Raw genomic sequence first — 17,418 nt, 5'->3', positions numbered from 1 at the left:
GATGAGGATTCGATCCCTGGGTCAGGAAGATTCCCCTGGAGAAGGAAATGGCAGCCCACTCCAATATTCTTCCCTGGAAAATTCCATGGGTACAGGAGCCTGGCAGGCTACCGTCCACAGGGTAACAAAAGAGTCAAACACAACTTAGCAACTAGACAATAACAAGGAAAAAATACTTTCACTGTAACTGCATCACAAAAACAAAAAGTCTGCCCTAAGTTCATACCTATTCTAGCAAGTGACTCCCTTATTCCCTTCACCTTTTCCCAGTCCACTTCTGCTGTTTGGGGAGAACCTAGAGATACGACCCTATAGAACCATATAGGCAACAACGAAATGGGTCAGCCTTAGGTTTAGAAAGTCCTGCACCCAGGATTCATCCTGCGGTCTGGATCTGTGCATACCAGCATTCTGAGAGACTCTTCCTGAAGCACTCTGATCACCGCTGTGCTGTCATTCATTAACTGCCATGGAAATCGCCAACTGTCATCACCAAAGTCTTTTACGGGCATGCTGTAGATATTAAAGGAGCATGTTAATATTATACCATGTGCAGCAACAGCTGATGCTATTTTTATGGAGGCAATATTAGAGAGTGTGCAGAAGTATCAAACTCCAACTCCCACCATCTCTGTTTCTTACAGCTCTCCTGAAGCCTGACGCGGGGCCACAATGTCAAGCAGCTTTAATCACAGCAAAGAATCATTCAACTGATCATTTCCATGGAAGCTGATCTTATTCCTTAAACTAGGTATGTAGTGAATGATTGTAGATGCCTTTCTCTGCACTCGTCACCTGACTTCTACTGTAAACCTGAAGGCAGAAGGATTTTCTTTGAAGTTTCCCAGGGCCAGAGAGAACATTTCTCCTTCCTTCTAGCTCAAGCCAGTATGTGGGAGTGTACCCTAGGTGTTGTATGACTGTCTGGCTTCCCTTAGGCCTTGTGTCAAGTGGAATGGGCCTTCTGGCCAGACATTATGTTTATATGTGCTCAGTTGTATCTGACCTTTTGCAGCCCCATGGACTGTAGCTCACCAGGCTCCTCTGACCACGGAATTTTCCAGGCAAGAATACTGGAGTGGGTTGCCATTTCCTACTCCAGGGAATCTCTGTCCTGATTTGTGAAATCTACTCAGAGAAAACTCAAGACTTATTGGGGCTGTCTCTTAAGTCCTGCTTGTTCCCCTGAGATCTCCTCCTGGAGCCTATCATAAAGTCTGAAATTTCCAGCTCTATACTTGAGAGAGAGAGAGAGAGAGAGAGCAAGATCCAGATGGTGACTGTTACACTGCAAATAACTCAATGACATTTTGGAAATATTATTAATTTTCTTAGGGGTGATAATGATATTATCATCCTTAATTGCAGAGGAAAATAACCTTATTCTTTGACGATGCATATTAGAGAATTAAAGGTGAAATGGCATGATATCTGCAATTTACTTTCAAATGGGCCTGCAGTATAAAAATATGTAGTGAACATACATCTACACACTGTCACACAGATGGAAAGATAAAGTCAGTATGGCAAACATAACAGTCGCTTCAACTGAAGTGGAGGCTGCGGAAGTCTCTGGGATCTAATTTTTCTCAACTATTTTGTATGTTTGAAAAATCTTCATGATAAAGAAGTGGAAAAAATTTAGATGCCAGAACATATCTCAAACCCAGTGAATCAGATGCCTTGGGTGTGGAGCCCAAAAAAAGCCTTGCTTGTGAGCACCTGAAGTAAGTTTGAGGCATGCTAAAATATGAGAGTTAATAAATTATAGGGCTAAATGCTAATAGAGGAGTACGTGTAATAGGTATATAAGAAAAAGAGGTAATGATTTGCGGGAGAAAAAAATTCAATTGAACACCTCTATTTCCTCTGGGCAAAAACTGAGCAAGGATACTGCTATTCATAAGCTGCCTGAAAATGAAATTTGAGGAACTTAGAGTTTTGGAGAACAACAAAACTGGAGGATCAAGAAGGACTGAGAGAACAGCATGATATTCTAATTCAAGAAGAAACCTGAGCAAGTGTTCAGAATTCCTGTGACCAGAATTCTGCAGTAGCTCCCACCTACTCATTATCTGCCCTGGTGGAAAGATCACCAGCAGAGCTTTAAAAATATATTGACAATTGCCTGGTGTCCCCAACACCTACCTCTAATTATTGGAACAGAACTTCTGTATTTTAAATGCTCATGGACCATTCTAACACACAGCCAAGGTGAAGGAATAGTTACCTGTCCATGAAATCTGAACTCTCTGGTTGGTAAATTCTATATCCTCAAGGGCAGGAAGCTGTCATAGCCATCTTGGTACCCCGGCGGGTCAGCTCAGTGCCTGATGTTTAATTCATTCTGAATAGATGTTAACTGGATGAGCGACACAGATGAATGCACATGAATTAGGAGCCCTGGGCAACTGTAGACAATTTGAATATCTTAGAATCAAGGTGAGAGAGGGAAGGGAGCTCAAGGGTGAAGCAGAAAGGAGGAAAAGTAGACACAAAGAAAATTCCACCTGCTTGGAACTACTTTCCTTGGAGCTATGCCTGGACTCATAGTCACCTTTGCAGACGGCCAGGGGAATTAGGAGGCTTCCCAGGTGGCACTAGTGGTAAAGGACTTGCCTGCCAATGTAGGACACATAAGAGAAATGGGTTCAGTCCCTGGGTCAGGAAGATCCCCTTGTGGAGAGCATGGTAACCCACGCCAGTATTCTTGCCTGGAGAATCCCATGGACAGAAGAGCCTGACAGGCTACAGTCCATAGGGTTGCACAGAGCTGGGCATGACTGAAGTGACTTAGCAGAGCCACGGCCATAGCACAGGGGAATGAGGGGCATGAAAACTCTTTTTTCAATCTCTGCACAGGGAGGAGGCCCCTTCAGTGATAGTTTCACCCTGTGTTCTCATAGCCTTGAGAAGCTCCAGGACATTATTTTTTTTTAATGTTCATAGATTACTAAATCCAACGGATCCCAGGGCCCTTGATGGAGGCATCCTTTTCATGTTTTATTTGAACAGCCGTAAGAGGTGAAATCTGTGCATTCATTTAAATTTTTACCTATTTCTTGTCTGGGGTTTAGGCAGGATGCAGGTTCGCTTGATTACTGGAACCGTGACATAAAGAGGCATGTACTGGAAACTCTTATTCTTGGGATATTGAACATAAACAGGCGTGTCTCCCTTAGCTGGTGGACAAGAGGAAATTATGACCATTTCCCTGAGAAACATTAACCCAAGTCCACACCCAGAGATGGGTCACTGGTTGTTTCTTTTGGAGGAAAGGACGAGGAATGAAACAAAAACGGAGGGAGCATGGCAATAAAATGAAAATCTGAGCTCTCTCCCGGAAACGTGGGTGGATAACTAGGGCCTGGCTTTGGAAAACTCGTATTACAGGAAAGTCCATTCCTTTGCTTAAGGTATGATTACTCACCCATTTCACCATTGCCAACTCCTGAAAGTGAACATTAAGCAAGGTGAAGAGGACCCACTGATGTATATTTAAAACTCCTCCTCCGCTCTTGAACTGGAAACTTGACTTTCCCAAGATTTGCTCGGAAGAGGTTTGTGAACATGATTTCCAAGTTTTCTTCCAGCTCTTCTGGCCTCCATGCTTTCTCCCCATTCCAACTGACTGGCTCCACTGTTAACAGTTTTGGCTCATGGAAATCTTGTAGAAGCTCGGGAAGATTCTAGATGATCTCCCCTGAAGTGTGTCCATAACCACAACAATTATGCACATTTCAGGGGGTCATGAGGCCCTCTGAATCTACTTTGTAAATCCATACAATCTAATCTCCTCAGAAATCTTCAAAAACTCCCCACAGTCTATCAAATACATTTTTAAGACTTGTTGTCTGCCATTCCAAGTTCCCCACCCTATGTACCCCACAGACCTTTTCAAGAGTAGTTCCCAAAATTCATTCACTTACCTTTACAAGTATTGAGTTTTTATTCCTTACAAAATATTAAAGTTATACTTTGTAGGCATATGTGTATGTTCCTAAATATATGCAAATATATAAAAATCTTAAAATATGTAAATATATAATACTATTATAGTGAAAGTGAAGTCACTTAGTCATGTCCGACTCTTTGCAACCCCGTGGACTGTAGCCTACCAAGCTCCTCCATCCATAGGATTCTCCAGGCAAGAATACTGGAGGGGGTTGCCATTTCCTTCTCCAAGGGATTTTCCTGACCCAGGAATCGAACCCAGGTTTCCCGCATTGGAGGCAGACACTTTAACCTCTGAGCCACCAGGGAAGGCCAATACTATTATGTAAGAAATAAAAAGAAATATATCTAATAATATATTAAAATAATGTAATATATAAAACTTTAGAAATGGGAGACTAACAAAGATATATAATATACAGGACTTGCTCACAATTATTGCTTTATAATTTGCATATAGTATCTCTGCTACTATATTATAAGCTACAAGGTGGGAGAAAATGTGTTTTATCTATGTTTGCTTATCTGAGGGTCCTCAGAATAATGTCATGTATAGCATAAATTATCAGTGAAAATTCAGAGAACACATAATGTTCTTAATTAAGAATTAAACTGACAGGTTAAGGAGACTATACACACCAAAAAAATAAATTATCAAAGCTAAGTTAACCAATCCCTGTAGGGAATACTTAATGTCATACTTCCTGATAGAGATAAAATAGTATAGCAAAAACACCTTTAGAAACTGTTGTAAAAACAAGTTGGAATCCTGTATGGAGAAAGGAGTAACCATGGAGCAATTTATATAGAATATCATGTTCGTAGTAATTAAAAACTCAGCTTTATTGTCACACTTTCACAGGTTGTTCAGTCTAACATAATTAACCTCAGCACACGTGTCTCTTTTATTTTTTATGACTTATAACCATCTGATTTTTTTCCTTTTCAGTTGATTAATTAATGAATTGATTGATTTTCCAGTTGCTTGTCTCCCTGCACTAGAACATGAACTTTATAGGACCACGGGCCTTGTCTGACTTGTTTCCTTGCTGTGGACACAGCTATAGACTTACAGCTCTATCGTGCACAGAACTGGTGGACAAATAAATACCTGCTGAGTAAAGGAACATATACACAAAAATAGTATGCATTATTTATGGATGTGTATGTACCTTTACAAAAATATGAAAGGTATTGGAAGTGTAAACAAGACTGGGAGTGGGGTAAGTACTGAGTGCTCAGGGACTTGGGGGATACATCAGCATGGTAGTTAGAGAAGACATATATGTGAAGTGGTTCATACTTTTAAGAAAATAGACAAGAAGCACAAGACAACGAAATGTTAAGTGTTCTGGTAGTGGGAAATTGAGGGTCTGTTGTATTGCTTTGTGTACTTTTTCTATGTCCTTTAAATGTCTCAAAACAGTTTTGTTTTTTTTTTTAAGTCTGAATAGAGAAGAGTGAATTTATCCTAGCTTTATAGGATCTAAAGCTCTCTGATGTGCTGTTACCTAAACCTGATCATCACAGTAATTCTGAAGTAATTATTACCAGCCTTATTTTATACAGGAGGAAAATGAGACCAAAATTGAGGAAGGGGGCTTGCCATGACCACCTCTTAAGTCAAGGCAATGCTTGGCTGAGAACCTAAGCTAGGGATGATTTCTCTTTCAAGAGATAACATCACTGTCCTTCAAACATGAGGGTAGACCAGAGGTAAAAAGAAATTAGCTTTGAGAGCTATAGGCAAGAGACCTAGAGGAGTTAAATCTAAATTGACAAACAGCAAATAGGCAAACATTTTAATACAAGTAGAAAATATGCCTCACGTGATCTTAGTCAAGTTGCTTAAAATTTTTTGGCTTATTTTCCTCTCCTACAAAATAGGGTATTTACATACCTCATCCGATTCTTGTTAGCATTGTACTAGTTATGCATTTACACATGACTTAAATTATACAATTTATATAAAAGACTCAGGACAGTATCTGGCACTTAATAGATTGTTCAATATTTGTGTTTCCTCTGTTTCTTATGCTGCCATGTATTATGTCAAACAGTTAGAGAATGCCTTTTTTGTAAATAAAAATCATTGAATGTGGGCAATTTCATGCGTTTCATGCTGCTACTCTTTGAATGTGACCTCTGCTACAACCATCAGCTATCTCATCTTGAATTCACACATGAACAAAGGGCAGAGCAGAATTTGAATAAAACTGATGATTGTTTGGGGCTTGGGCTGGAGAGTCTATTTGCAAGGATAGATAAAAGGGATTTGCAAGTGTGTGAGGAGGAGAAAGATAGTCAATTGGCAGAGATAGGTTTACATAATCAGGGTGAGGCAATTGCAAACTAGACAGCTGCTCTATAGCTTTTGGCACCAAAATATATTGACCAGCTGGGATATCATTAATGCTTAACAGTTTTATCCTTATGACCATATCTTGGCCAATTAGGTTGTCTTTGACCACAGAAGGGTATAATATATTCTAATATAAATGTTGCATGTATATCTCTGCAGCACATATTCTATTGCATTGATGTGTTGTAGAGTATACACTAAATATAAATGCATTTGTTTCTTCAGAACACCAGGTTAGATGGTGTGACTAAAGAGGAATAGAATTAAAATAGACATTAATTTCTTTTTTAGAAAAATAACTATTATTCCAGGATATACATTCTTGGGTACACTGAAAGTAAAGGGATTCAAATAACATCACTTTTAAGATGAATTTTTAAAGAATGATTTTAGAAAAAGAAATACGGTTAAGGAAAGTCAGTTCTGCACGCTTTTCATACAAATAAATACACACAGGAGAAATGACTGACAGACAGTGATTGAAGGACCTTAGCAGAAAGTGGTTTGCAGTGTTAAAAGAAACACCTGGACCAGTGTCATTAGCCTATGAAGCCATTTTGGAAATACTCTTACTAGATAATCTTCCAATAGTGCCTTTAAATTATGGGAGAGGAAAAACAAATAAGGGCAAAATATAAGACAAATGAATGCTATAGTATTTCCCAGAATGCGTCATACATGAAAATTTAATACATTAAAATATTTGGAATCTTTTCAGAGTTTGCAACTGTGGCATTTACAAAATAAAATTTGTAACAGAGTTTTTTTATGCAGTAGCACAAACACAGTCATACGAACACAGAACCATTACTAAACTACCTAAACCAAAATGCACGAGGGAAAGGATTTCACCTGTAAATTGTTTTTTAAATTTTAAATCATTTGCAGTTTATTTCACATCTATAGGAATTCCTTAGTTATTTGCATCAACATCTCTGGATTAAACTTTAAACCTGATATTGATCATATATTTTCCTTCCCCATAATTTAGGTACTAGTTTGTTTACCGATAATTGATTGTTCCTTATCCCTATGTAAACCACTAAAAGTAACATCTGTGTTCTTTCTTCAAAGCTAGAGACCTGACATTAAGGATTTTATATGGGAAGTATAAAAAGTAATGAGGCAACCAAACACCAAACTCCTTCTACCTATGGACCTACTTAATCATCTGATAGAAGTCAAATAAAACATGGCGTGAGAGCAAAGACAGCTACAAGGATCAGGAATCTTGTCTACAAATACCACATAGATATGTATACATACATGCATACATATGTTGCTCAGTCACCCAGTCGTGTCCAACTCTTTGCGACCCCATGGACTGCAGCCTCGCTGTCCCTGACCATCTGCTGGAGTTTGCCCAAGTTCATGCCTGTTACATTGGTGATACCATCCAGCCATCTCATCCTCTGATGCCCTTTTTTCCTTCTGCCCTCAGTCTTCTCCAGCTTTCCCAAGGCTAACTGAATTCTGCCAAGAGAAAGCACTGGTCATAACAAATACCCCTTTTCAACAACACAAGAGATGACTTTGCACATGGACATCACCAAATGGTCAATACCAAAATCAAATTGGTTACATTCTTTGTAGCTGAAGATGAAGAAGCTGTAAACAATCAGCAAAAACAAGACCTGGAGCTGACTGTGGCTCAGATGCCTATGTATGTATATGTATAATTATATACATATATTTGCTGATGCTTTGACAAGCTATTAAAGAAACCCATTTTATGGTCTAGTTTATTTCTTTTCCATCTTCAGATGGAGGCCTCTTACCAAAACTTGTAGAAAATAGATCATGTAATAATAGTAGCGGAAAGGATCCTAGTAATTGTCTAGTTCACGTCCCTCCTTTATAGATGAAAAGCTTGAAGAAAAAGCTTTTGCAGCTCGTTAACATGCTATACCCAGTTAGTGGCAGAGTCGAGACTAGATCCCAAATGTGTACTGATGAATGGATGAATAAATATCATGACCTCTAACTCATTTTCACAACTATTTTGTAAACCATCTTTCTCTTAAAATATTATATACCCACTTAACATTTCAGACTGAGTAATCAGTAATTTTCCTGATAATAGTAAAATAGCTTTTCTTTTTTTTTTTTTTTTATGTTGAAAATCCTGGGATAAAGGGGTCTTGGACATGAAATTCTGCCCGAAAGCCAGCCTGTTCGGGGTAGCCATGCTGATGCTCTGTCTTCACCATGCACTGACATTCCTCCACCAGCATCACCACCTTGACCACCATGGCCAGGCCGGTGCAGTTGAGCTCTAAGTGCCTCGTGGTGAACTTGGCAGGCAGGCAGTGGGAGCAGAATGTGTGGGGGTGCTGCACAGCTTCAGGAGAAGGAAGGGACCCGCATTTTCCAAAGCAGAGGTTGTTCTGTACAACCACTTTCTCACAGTCTTCATGGGTGATAGTCTAAAAGGCAAACACATCTCCATTAAATTATCTTGAGTCATTTCTTTAACATACGTGATGCAGACTATTAATTCTGAGGATGTTAGTTGCTCAGTCGTGTCTGACTCTGTAACCCCATGGTCTGTATGTAGCCCACCAGTCTCCTCTGTCCATGGAATTCTCCAGGCAAAATTCTGGAGTGGGTTGCCATTCCTTTCTCCAGGAGATCTTCCCATTCCAGGGAGTGAACCCGGTTCTCCTCTATTACAGGCAGATTCATTACCATCTGAGCCACCATGGAGGCCCTCCCAAGCCTGAGGATAACTTAAACTAAAATTTAAAAATCTTTCCAATGTTGGATACATTTTAAATATCCAAGTGATGGTATCTTAACAGCATAGAGCTACCTCAACTAAATTTCTTTTATTGGGTAAATGAATAAATTAACCTGTAGGAAATACCTAAGGTAATATGAAAACGTTTACTCTACACTTGAATGCCAAACTCTAAGTTTGATGTTACTGGTCTGAAAATTTCTAATGGTTTGCTTCTTGTCAGTAATGTGTCTTACCCTTCTACTCTTCACAGTGCATTGTGCATAATAAATTCTCAATACATATTTGTTCAATAGCTCACAGAATAGATCAGAACATCAAGAGTTTAATTCTGTCCTATTTTGCAGTGTTTGTAGTACATTCAAATTTATTAAATTTGCAGCACCTAAACCTCTAAATCATGTTGTGTGACATCATCTCTGCCTCTCCCATAACCCCAGACACCTAGCTTTATGTGCCCTTCAAAATATATGAGCCAAACACCTTACTCTTAATTTGATTAGCAATAGAATTCAAAATAAGAGTTCAAAGGAAATTTGATTGCCTGGTTCTTAGGAGCAATTTTCTAATTATACATGGGCCAACAAAGCAGTCATTATTATTTGATCATTGACTTGTCATTGCTATGTATCCTTGTCTTTTCAGAATACTTAACTGCCTTGCACAGTCAATTACCTTATAATACTGCCTGCTTAATTGGGTAGCTTTACTGGACTGTAAAATTTTACTCTGCCCTGCATTGCTTTTGGTTCAGTATCTCTGTGTTTAAGGACCTGATGCAATTTCTCAATTTTAATCTAACATTTGGAGCGTGGGCTTTGCCAGACTGACTGGAGGAAGCAGATAGTAGAATGCTCTCTGGTCTTAATAGTGTGGAATCAATCATCCTAACCACAAATCAGCCAAACAACATGAATTGGGAGACAGGCATTTCTAAGGGGAGGAAATGTGATTTCACATCAAGATTACTTTTTGAAAGCTTATGAGAAAATCTGTTGTATTAAATCATTTTTGCTATGGTAATACTAGAAATAATCTGGCAACTTCTGCCTAACAACCTGGACATAGTTGATAGACCTATGAAGTAGCTGGGTGTGAAATACAGGGATTAAGACCATCATACATGCATGTTTGAGGAGGAGTCCAGCGTATGCCACTTATCTGCAGATGGAACCCGCCTGCTCATCCGTGTCTAACAGAGTGTAGAGATGCAGCTAGGGGGAGTTTTGGTGATCACTCTAAGTTCCCAGTTTCGTACCTGGAGGTACAATCAATTACTTCTCCAGATAAACCACACCAGTGTAAAAACAAATAAACCAACCAAACAAACAAAAAGCTCTGTGTGATCAATACGAATGATTTCTAACATTAGCAGTACCATCATACCATATTTGCAGCATTTACAAGGTTAGAAAGAAACTTAGGGAATATGAGCATACTTTGCCAAATCTCACGATGAAGGTCCAGGCACCAAATCTGGAAATTAGGTGAGACTCAGACTCCTGGCACATTCGTCCCCTGCTTTTTACCCATCCCAGCTGTCCACTCCCTCCTGAACATCTGGATCCCCGCCCCACCCAGAACAAATACCTGGCTGAAGGGCACTGTCCTACAGGTCTCCTGATGTACTTCGTGGCTTTTGATAGGCAGGATGATCCCCTGAGAAGCTGGACTCATTCTGAACATGAAGTGGTGCCAGAATTTCTTGGCTTCTTCCCGGAGAGGAGATTTCTCCATTGGCATCCTATCCTTGGGCTGAGTGAGGCCCCAAGTCCTAGAGAAGATCTGCTCACTGACCAAGCCCTGGGATGGGTGCAGCTCTCTCTCGGGCTTCTTCCAGAATCTCCCAAACCTGGACAGCATCTTTTCTCTCTGCCTCTGGCCCTCCTCTGCAGGGCTGGCACCTATCAGGTGTGGCACGGCCACAAACAGATCTGGCTTCTCCTCTGCTTCCTCCTGAGTGCCCACGGAGAGCTCTCTGCGATTCCTTTCTAGGAGCATGAGAGAGACAGTACTATGCCTCTGGCGACCATCACCGCGCTGTACAGCCTCCCCTAGAGGCAGGAGCACCAGAAGCTGAAGGAAGAGAAGAGGCATGCTGTTGGGCCCGCTTCTTGCAGATTCACAGACTGTGAGGCCCAGAAAGAGGTTCACTCCCTGCAGGACTGTGACCAGGGAGATGCTATATATGGATACCTGCCTTGTGGGATGGGAAGGCAGGTGGTCAGTAGCCAGGCAGAGTAAACACATCTCTTGTTTGCTTGAATTATGGAGTGCTAATAGTGTTCTGCCTTCATTTTGGTTTTGTGTATTTTAGAATGCTCCAGTGAAAGCCGGGGACCCAGGGGGTAATTAGCTGACACTTTATCGTCTGAGATTTAAGGAGCAGTATTAGTGAAAACAACACGTCTTTGCCTGGATTTCCCATCACTGTTATTAGGGCCAGAGTAAGCTAACATCTGTGGTCCATCTGCTTTGTGCTGAGATAGAACCGACATGTTTTTAAGAGAGAGTTCAGTTGCTCAGTCATGTCCAGCTCTTTGTGACCCCATGGACTGCAGCACACCCAGCTTCCCTTTCCATCACCAAAACTCCCGAAGTTTGCTCAAACTCATGTCCGTCAAGTCAGTGATGCCATCCAGCCATCTCATCCTCTGTCGTCCCCTTCTCCTCCTTCTCCTCTTTAAGAGAGAAGTGTATCAGGTAAAAATTAATGTATACATTTAACCAAAGTTCAGGCCGTTAGGCTCTACACACACACACACACACATGCACAGGAGCAGCCAAAGAAATATATAAAAGTTGTAAGAAAGAGAAAGGAAGAATTAGAGGGGTGTTAAACGTTCATTGAGAAAAGGATGCTCCTATTACTGAGATATGGTTGTGGTTGTCGATTTTTGCACGGTAACAGTGAAGGGAGTATAGTCTCCTTTTCCACACATGGAAACTCACAATTCCCAAGTAATCCCCTCACCTTAAGAATCAAATACTTGGTGCTAAATTTCACAACTGATTAATCATCAGATAAACTTTCTCAATTGTTCACACAAATCTCTCAACAGGACCCTAAGTAATAGACTGACAGCTCATTAGCCCCCGGTTAGGAGGGGGAAATGTCTTTCCCTCAAGCCACCCTACTGACTGTTTCTTTTTTCCCCAAAACAAAGAGCCAGACTTGAAAAAGTGGATTCTATGAACCAGGTTTGATAGCTCTGGGGCATGAAGCTGGCTGGCCCACATCATTTTCTTTGTACTGCAATAATTGATGACCAGGTTAAATAAAGATGGAGGCAAACATGAGTATTCAGGGATCAAAGGAAAATTTGTTAGATGACTATCATTTTAAAACATTATAAATCAGACAAAGGCGTAAGAAAGAAACATTTCCACAAAAATGAACCTCAGAATTCAGTTCCAACAACCCTCTACAATATTTGAACAGTATGTCCACTGGGAATCAACCTAACACCTGCTTGCCTTTCTCCCCTTTTAATTCAATCATCATGTTTCTTGCTTTCAGTAACACACATAATCCTGGAACATAACCCCCTTTTTTCAGTAATGATTAATTTTTTTCTAAGACGTGACCCATTGGAACATTTTTTCCAGAACTACTGTTCTTCTTAATAGTTATGCCTGATTTCTTTTTTTTTTTTAATGCCTGATTTCTAAGAGTTCAGTTCAGTTCAGTTGCTCAGTCGTGTCTGACTCTTTGCAACCCCATGAAACGTAGTACGCCAGCCCTCCCTATCCATCACCAACTGCCAGAGTCTACCCAAACCCATGTCCATTGAGTCCGTGATGCCATCCAGCCATCTCATCCACTGTCATCCCCTTCTCCTCCTGCCCTCAATCTTTCCCAGCATCAGGGTCTTTCCAAATGAGTCAGCTCTTTGCATCAGGTGGCCAAAGGATTGGAGTTTCAGCTTCAACATCAGTCCTACCAATGAACACCCAAGACTGATTTCCTTTAGGATGGGCTGGTTGGATCTCCTTGCAGTCCAAGGGACTCTCAAGAGTCTTCTCCAACAACACAGTTCAAAAGCATCAATTCTTCAGCACTCAGCTTTCTTTATAGTCCAACTCTCACACCCATACATGACTATTGGAAAAACCATAGCCTCGACTAGATGGACATTTGTTGACAAACTAATGTTTTTGCTTTTTAATATACTGTCTAGGTTGGTCATAACATTCCTTCCAAGGAGTAAGCATCTTTTAATTTCATGGCTACAATCACCCTGCAGTGATTTTGGAGCCCCTCAAAATAAAGTCAGCCACAGTTTTCACTGTTTCCCCATCTATTTCCCATGAAATGATGGGACCAGATCCCATGATCTTAGTTTTCTGAATGTTGAGCTTTAAGCCAACTTTTTCACTCTCCTCTTTCACTTTCATCAAGAGGCTTTTTAGTTCCTCTTCACTTTCTGCCATAAGGGTGGTGTCATCTGCATATCTGAGGTTATTGATATTTCTCCCGGCAATCTTGATTCCAGCTTGTGCTTCTTCCAGGCCAGCGTTTCTCATGATGTACTCTGCATATAAGTTAAATAAGCAGGGTGACAATATGCAGCCTTGACGTACTCATTTTCCTATTTGGAACCAGCCTATTGTTCCATGTCTAGTTCTAACTGTTGCTTCCTGACCTGGTTTCTCAAGAGGCAGGTCAGGTGGTCTGGTATTCCCATCTCCTTCAGAATTTTCCACAGTTTTCTAAGAGACAAAGCCTCAAATAAGTCCTTTTACCTACAATAATGAATTTTTTAAAATGAACCATTTTTCCAGAAATCTAATGAGATGTATTTTACTTGTACCAAATACCCAGAGAACCTGTGCTAGTATTAATTAAGGTACAGTTGATCCCTACTAAATAAACGTTAATATTTGTCATTTTTAAGAGTATTTTTTAAAAATTGCCTGCTGCTTGAATTTCTTAATTTCCTTCAGCCATCCAATGCAATAGACCTCTCAGAACTGGCCACTCTAATTATATAATTCATATTAGCTGGCCATTTAATTATAAATATGTTATGGGAGCTAACTATGATATGTTCCTGGTTCCTTTTATTTTATTTTCAGTTTTTAAAAAAATCTTTATTATTGGACTATAATTGCTTTACAATGGTGCATTAGTTTCTGCTGTACAACAAAGTGAGTCAGCCACATGTATACATATTCCCTGCCTTGCCCTTAAGTATCCTTCCCATCCCGCTAGCTTCCTAATTCCTTTTAGATTTTACTCTTCAGTGCCTGAAGTTCCACTGCCATCAATCACAGTGTCCAGCATCTTCCAGACTAACGTCTATTCCAGAAATTCTCCTTGGAGTCTCAGATTGCCTGTCTCTGAACATAGGATACAGTTAAAATAATTTCTTTTGAGTTTAAATTTATAGAAGGGTCACTTGGTGGGCCAGGCATCATATTAGACACTGCTGCTAAGTCGCTTCAGTCGTGTCCGACTCTGTGCGATCCCATAGACCGGCAGCCCACCAGGCTCCGCCGTCCCTGGGATTCTCCAGGCAAGAACACTGGAGTGAGTTGCCATTTCCTTCTCCAATGCATGAAAGTGAAAAATGAAAGTGAAGTCAGTGAGGTGTGTCCAACTCTCAGCGACCCCATGGACTGCAGCCCAACACGCTCCTCTGTCCATGGGAGCTTCCAGGCAAGAGTACTGGAGTGGGGTGCCATTGCCTTCTCTGATATTAGACACTAGAAGATGATAAAAAATGATGAAGCCTTAGTTTCTGCCCTCAAGTCGTCTTGTGGTTTCACTCATTTTATAACTTTATTATATTAGCTGTAGGAATGTCAGTTATCAATACTTAACCTTTATTTAGTCCTAAACTCCTCTTCTTCTGATATTAATTTTGGTGTTTATAAATGTCACTTAAAGACTGTTCAAGGAGGATTTGCTTTTGCTGTTCTGTTATTCCTGTTGAGAAATGTGTAAGTATCTTGAAGGCAAACCTAGCGAAGTAAAGCCTTCTGTGATGAGTACAATAGTATGGAAGTTTGTCTTCAACCCCTGGCTTTTGCAGCTAAGGGCAGGAGGCATTCACCTTTCACCACTGTGCCCTTTCCTTGGTGATAAATCTGTGTATGTGATACATTACAGTTTATTCTCCAAAACAGAAACACTGTGGAGGTTTTCAGCAAAAAATATGCTGCCTCTGTGGATCTTTGGTGATATAGGCATATAGTGATCTCCCAATTTGGATGAAACCAAATGGAGGTAGGTGTGGAAGGGGTCTCCAGACACAGCAGGGAGCTGTGGTGTGGCGACAGAACCACAATTTGTTGATGTCCTTAGTAGCAAATGCCAAAGCAGAAGGCAGGCCTGAGATCTCATGAGCCCAAGCCTGCCTGGGTCTGCTTCCTGAGACCACCCTCACGCCTGTGTGTGAGCCAGAGAGTGCAATTGTACTATTTTCAACTTGTACTAGGCATGACCTGAACTCTGAATTCTACTTGGCCTGTTTGTGTGGGCACTAGGCTGTCTTCAGGAGCACCCAGTGTGTCTGTGAGAGAACAGTAACAGACATGTTTTCCATCCCTCTTCCAGACTCTCAGAAAGAAGCTAAAAGCAGTATAGTGCTCTCCAAGGGAAAACAGTTCTTTTCTAAAAACCCCAGACCTAAATCAACAAAAGGTGAGAGGCAGTATTGGGGCAGGATGTAGGCATTAGAGCTAAACAGAGAGACAGAAAGGGGAATCTGGGGGGATGGATTTGTGGAAGAAATCTTTTTAGAGCACATGCCGTTGCTTCACAACTATCTGTCTTTTCAAAACATAGAGTAGCAACAGGACCATCAGAATTTAGATTATTTAAAAAGAACTCAGAAGAAGGCAGAATCTTTCCTTTACCAAAGAACAAGGAAGGCAGCAAACTTAAGGTTTAAGAGTAAGTGATTTCTCCTTAAACCCTTTATCATCATGAATTAGTTTAGTAAATTATTTAAAACATAGAATTCTCCCCCTGCACTCTCCTCCCTGCTACTTTCTATAGAAAGAAAACATAAGGAAGTCCTTCTTCTCCAAAGGAGGGACTTTCACTTACTGGACTCATGACTACACTCATTCACACAGAATATATCTGAGTGCCAACTTTGTGCTAGGTCCTGGGGATAAATTAGCAAGAGTGTCCTTGTCCAAGCCTAGTGAAGTTTGCGATCTAGAGGGAGTTTATTCAAAACGAGTTACACAAGGAAAACCAAGGCAGACACCATTCCTAGTACTGATGGGGGACTTTCAGGTGGATACTAATCCCAAAGGCACAGTGGATTGTGTTTCTGCTCATTTTATTTGATAAATATTTGAAAATAAAGATTGCACAATGTAGTACAGTACATGTCATGCAAATATTTTATTTTATTTTTGATTAGGTAATACATAGGTATAGTAACAAGATTGAGATCATAAAAAAAAAATTGTATGATAAAAGGTAAACCTTCCTCTGACCTCCCAGGCTTGCTGTCCTGCCATGTGGCCATCACTGTTGTCAACTTATTTATAGTCAATCTTTTAAAATAAAACAAATACATAAAATTTTAAGTTAAAATACTTGAATGTGAAAGAGCCACTGATGGACGTCAGAGAAAGTGGAAATTTAAGTCAAATTTTAATTAAAAACCTTTGCATCAGTGAAAAAAGATTAAATTATATTAGATTAAATTATAAAAAAGTGTTACCTGTATCCCCCCTGCCCCATATTCATATGTTGAAGTCATAACCCCCAGCACCTCAGATGTGACTGTTTTTGAAAATAGGGCCCTTAAAGAGGTAATTAAATTAAAGTGAGGCCACTATGGTGGGTCCTAAACCAGTAAGATCAATGTCTTCATTAAAAAGAGAGATTGGGACAAAGACACATGCAGAAGAAAGACGACGTGAAGCCATAGCAAGACAGCTGTCTACATGCCAAGGAAAGAAGGAAACAATCTTACAAACACGATGACTTTGGACTTCCCGCCTCCAAAACTGTGAAAAAACAAATCTGTACCGTTTAAGCCACCAGGCCTCTGGTACTTAGTGATGGCAGCAATGGCAAACTAAGACACCACTTGAAGAAAAAAAAATGTAGCCAATAGAAGAGGACAAATACCAAATGGTGTACCATATTATAAAACTTCACTATTCCCACATTTAGGCACTAATTCCAGTATTGCCTTTTAAGGTCAGATTATTCAGTTTCAGCGAACTTACTGCTCTGTGTCCAAATCACTCCCACACCATGGAGGAAGCATTTTATTTTTTGCTACTGGGGCTGTATCTATTACCGTGCACAAGTCACGGACAATACCCAAATCTGACAAATAAGCTACCTACCAAGATGGCAGAGAGGGCTCCTATAAATCTGAAAAGT

The 17,418-nt window shown here is 40.3% G+C and overlaps 1 protein-coding gene across 1 annotated transcript; it reads right to left on the bottom strand.

Moving 5' to 3' along the window:
• CER1 (cerberus 1, DAN family BMP antagonist) lies at nucleotides 8,420-11,194 on the bottom strand. The gene is made up of 2 exons (XM_005683674.2): nucleotides 10,647-11,194; nucleotides 8,420-8,742 (listed from the first exon to the last, which is right to left on the bottom strand). The coding sequence occupies exons 1-2, from the start codon at nucleotides 11,151-11,153 to the stop codon at nucleotides 8,428-8,430; spliced, it is 822 nt and encodes a 273-aa protein (XP_005683731.1). The 5' UTR covers nucleotides 11,154-11,194; the 3' UTR covers nucleotides 8,420-8,427.

This window comes from Capra hircus, chromosome 8 (genome assembly GCF_001704415.2).
Source record: "Capra hircus breed San Clemente chromosome 8, ASM170441v1, whole genome shotgun sequence".
NCBI lineage: Eukaryota > Metazoa > Chordata > Mammalia > Artiodactyla > Bovidae > Capra > Capra hircus.
The sequence above is the reverse complement of the archived record's forward strand: the minus strand, read 5'-3'. Positions and strand labels throughout refer to the sequence as shown.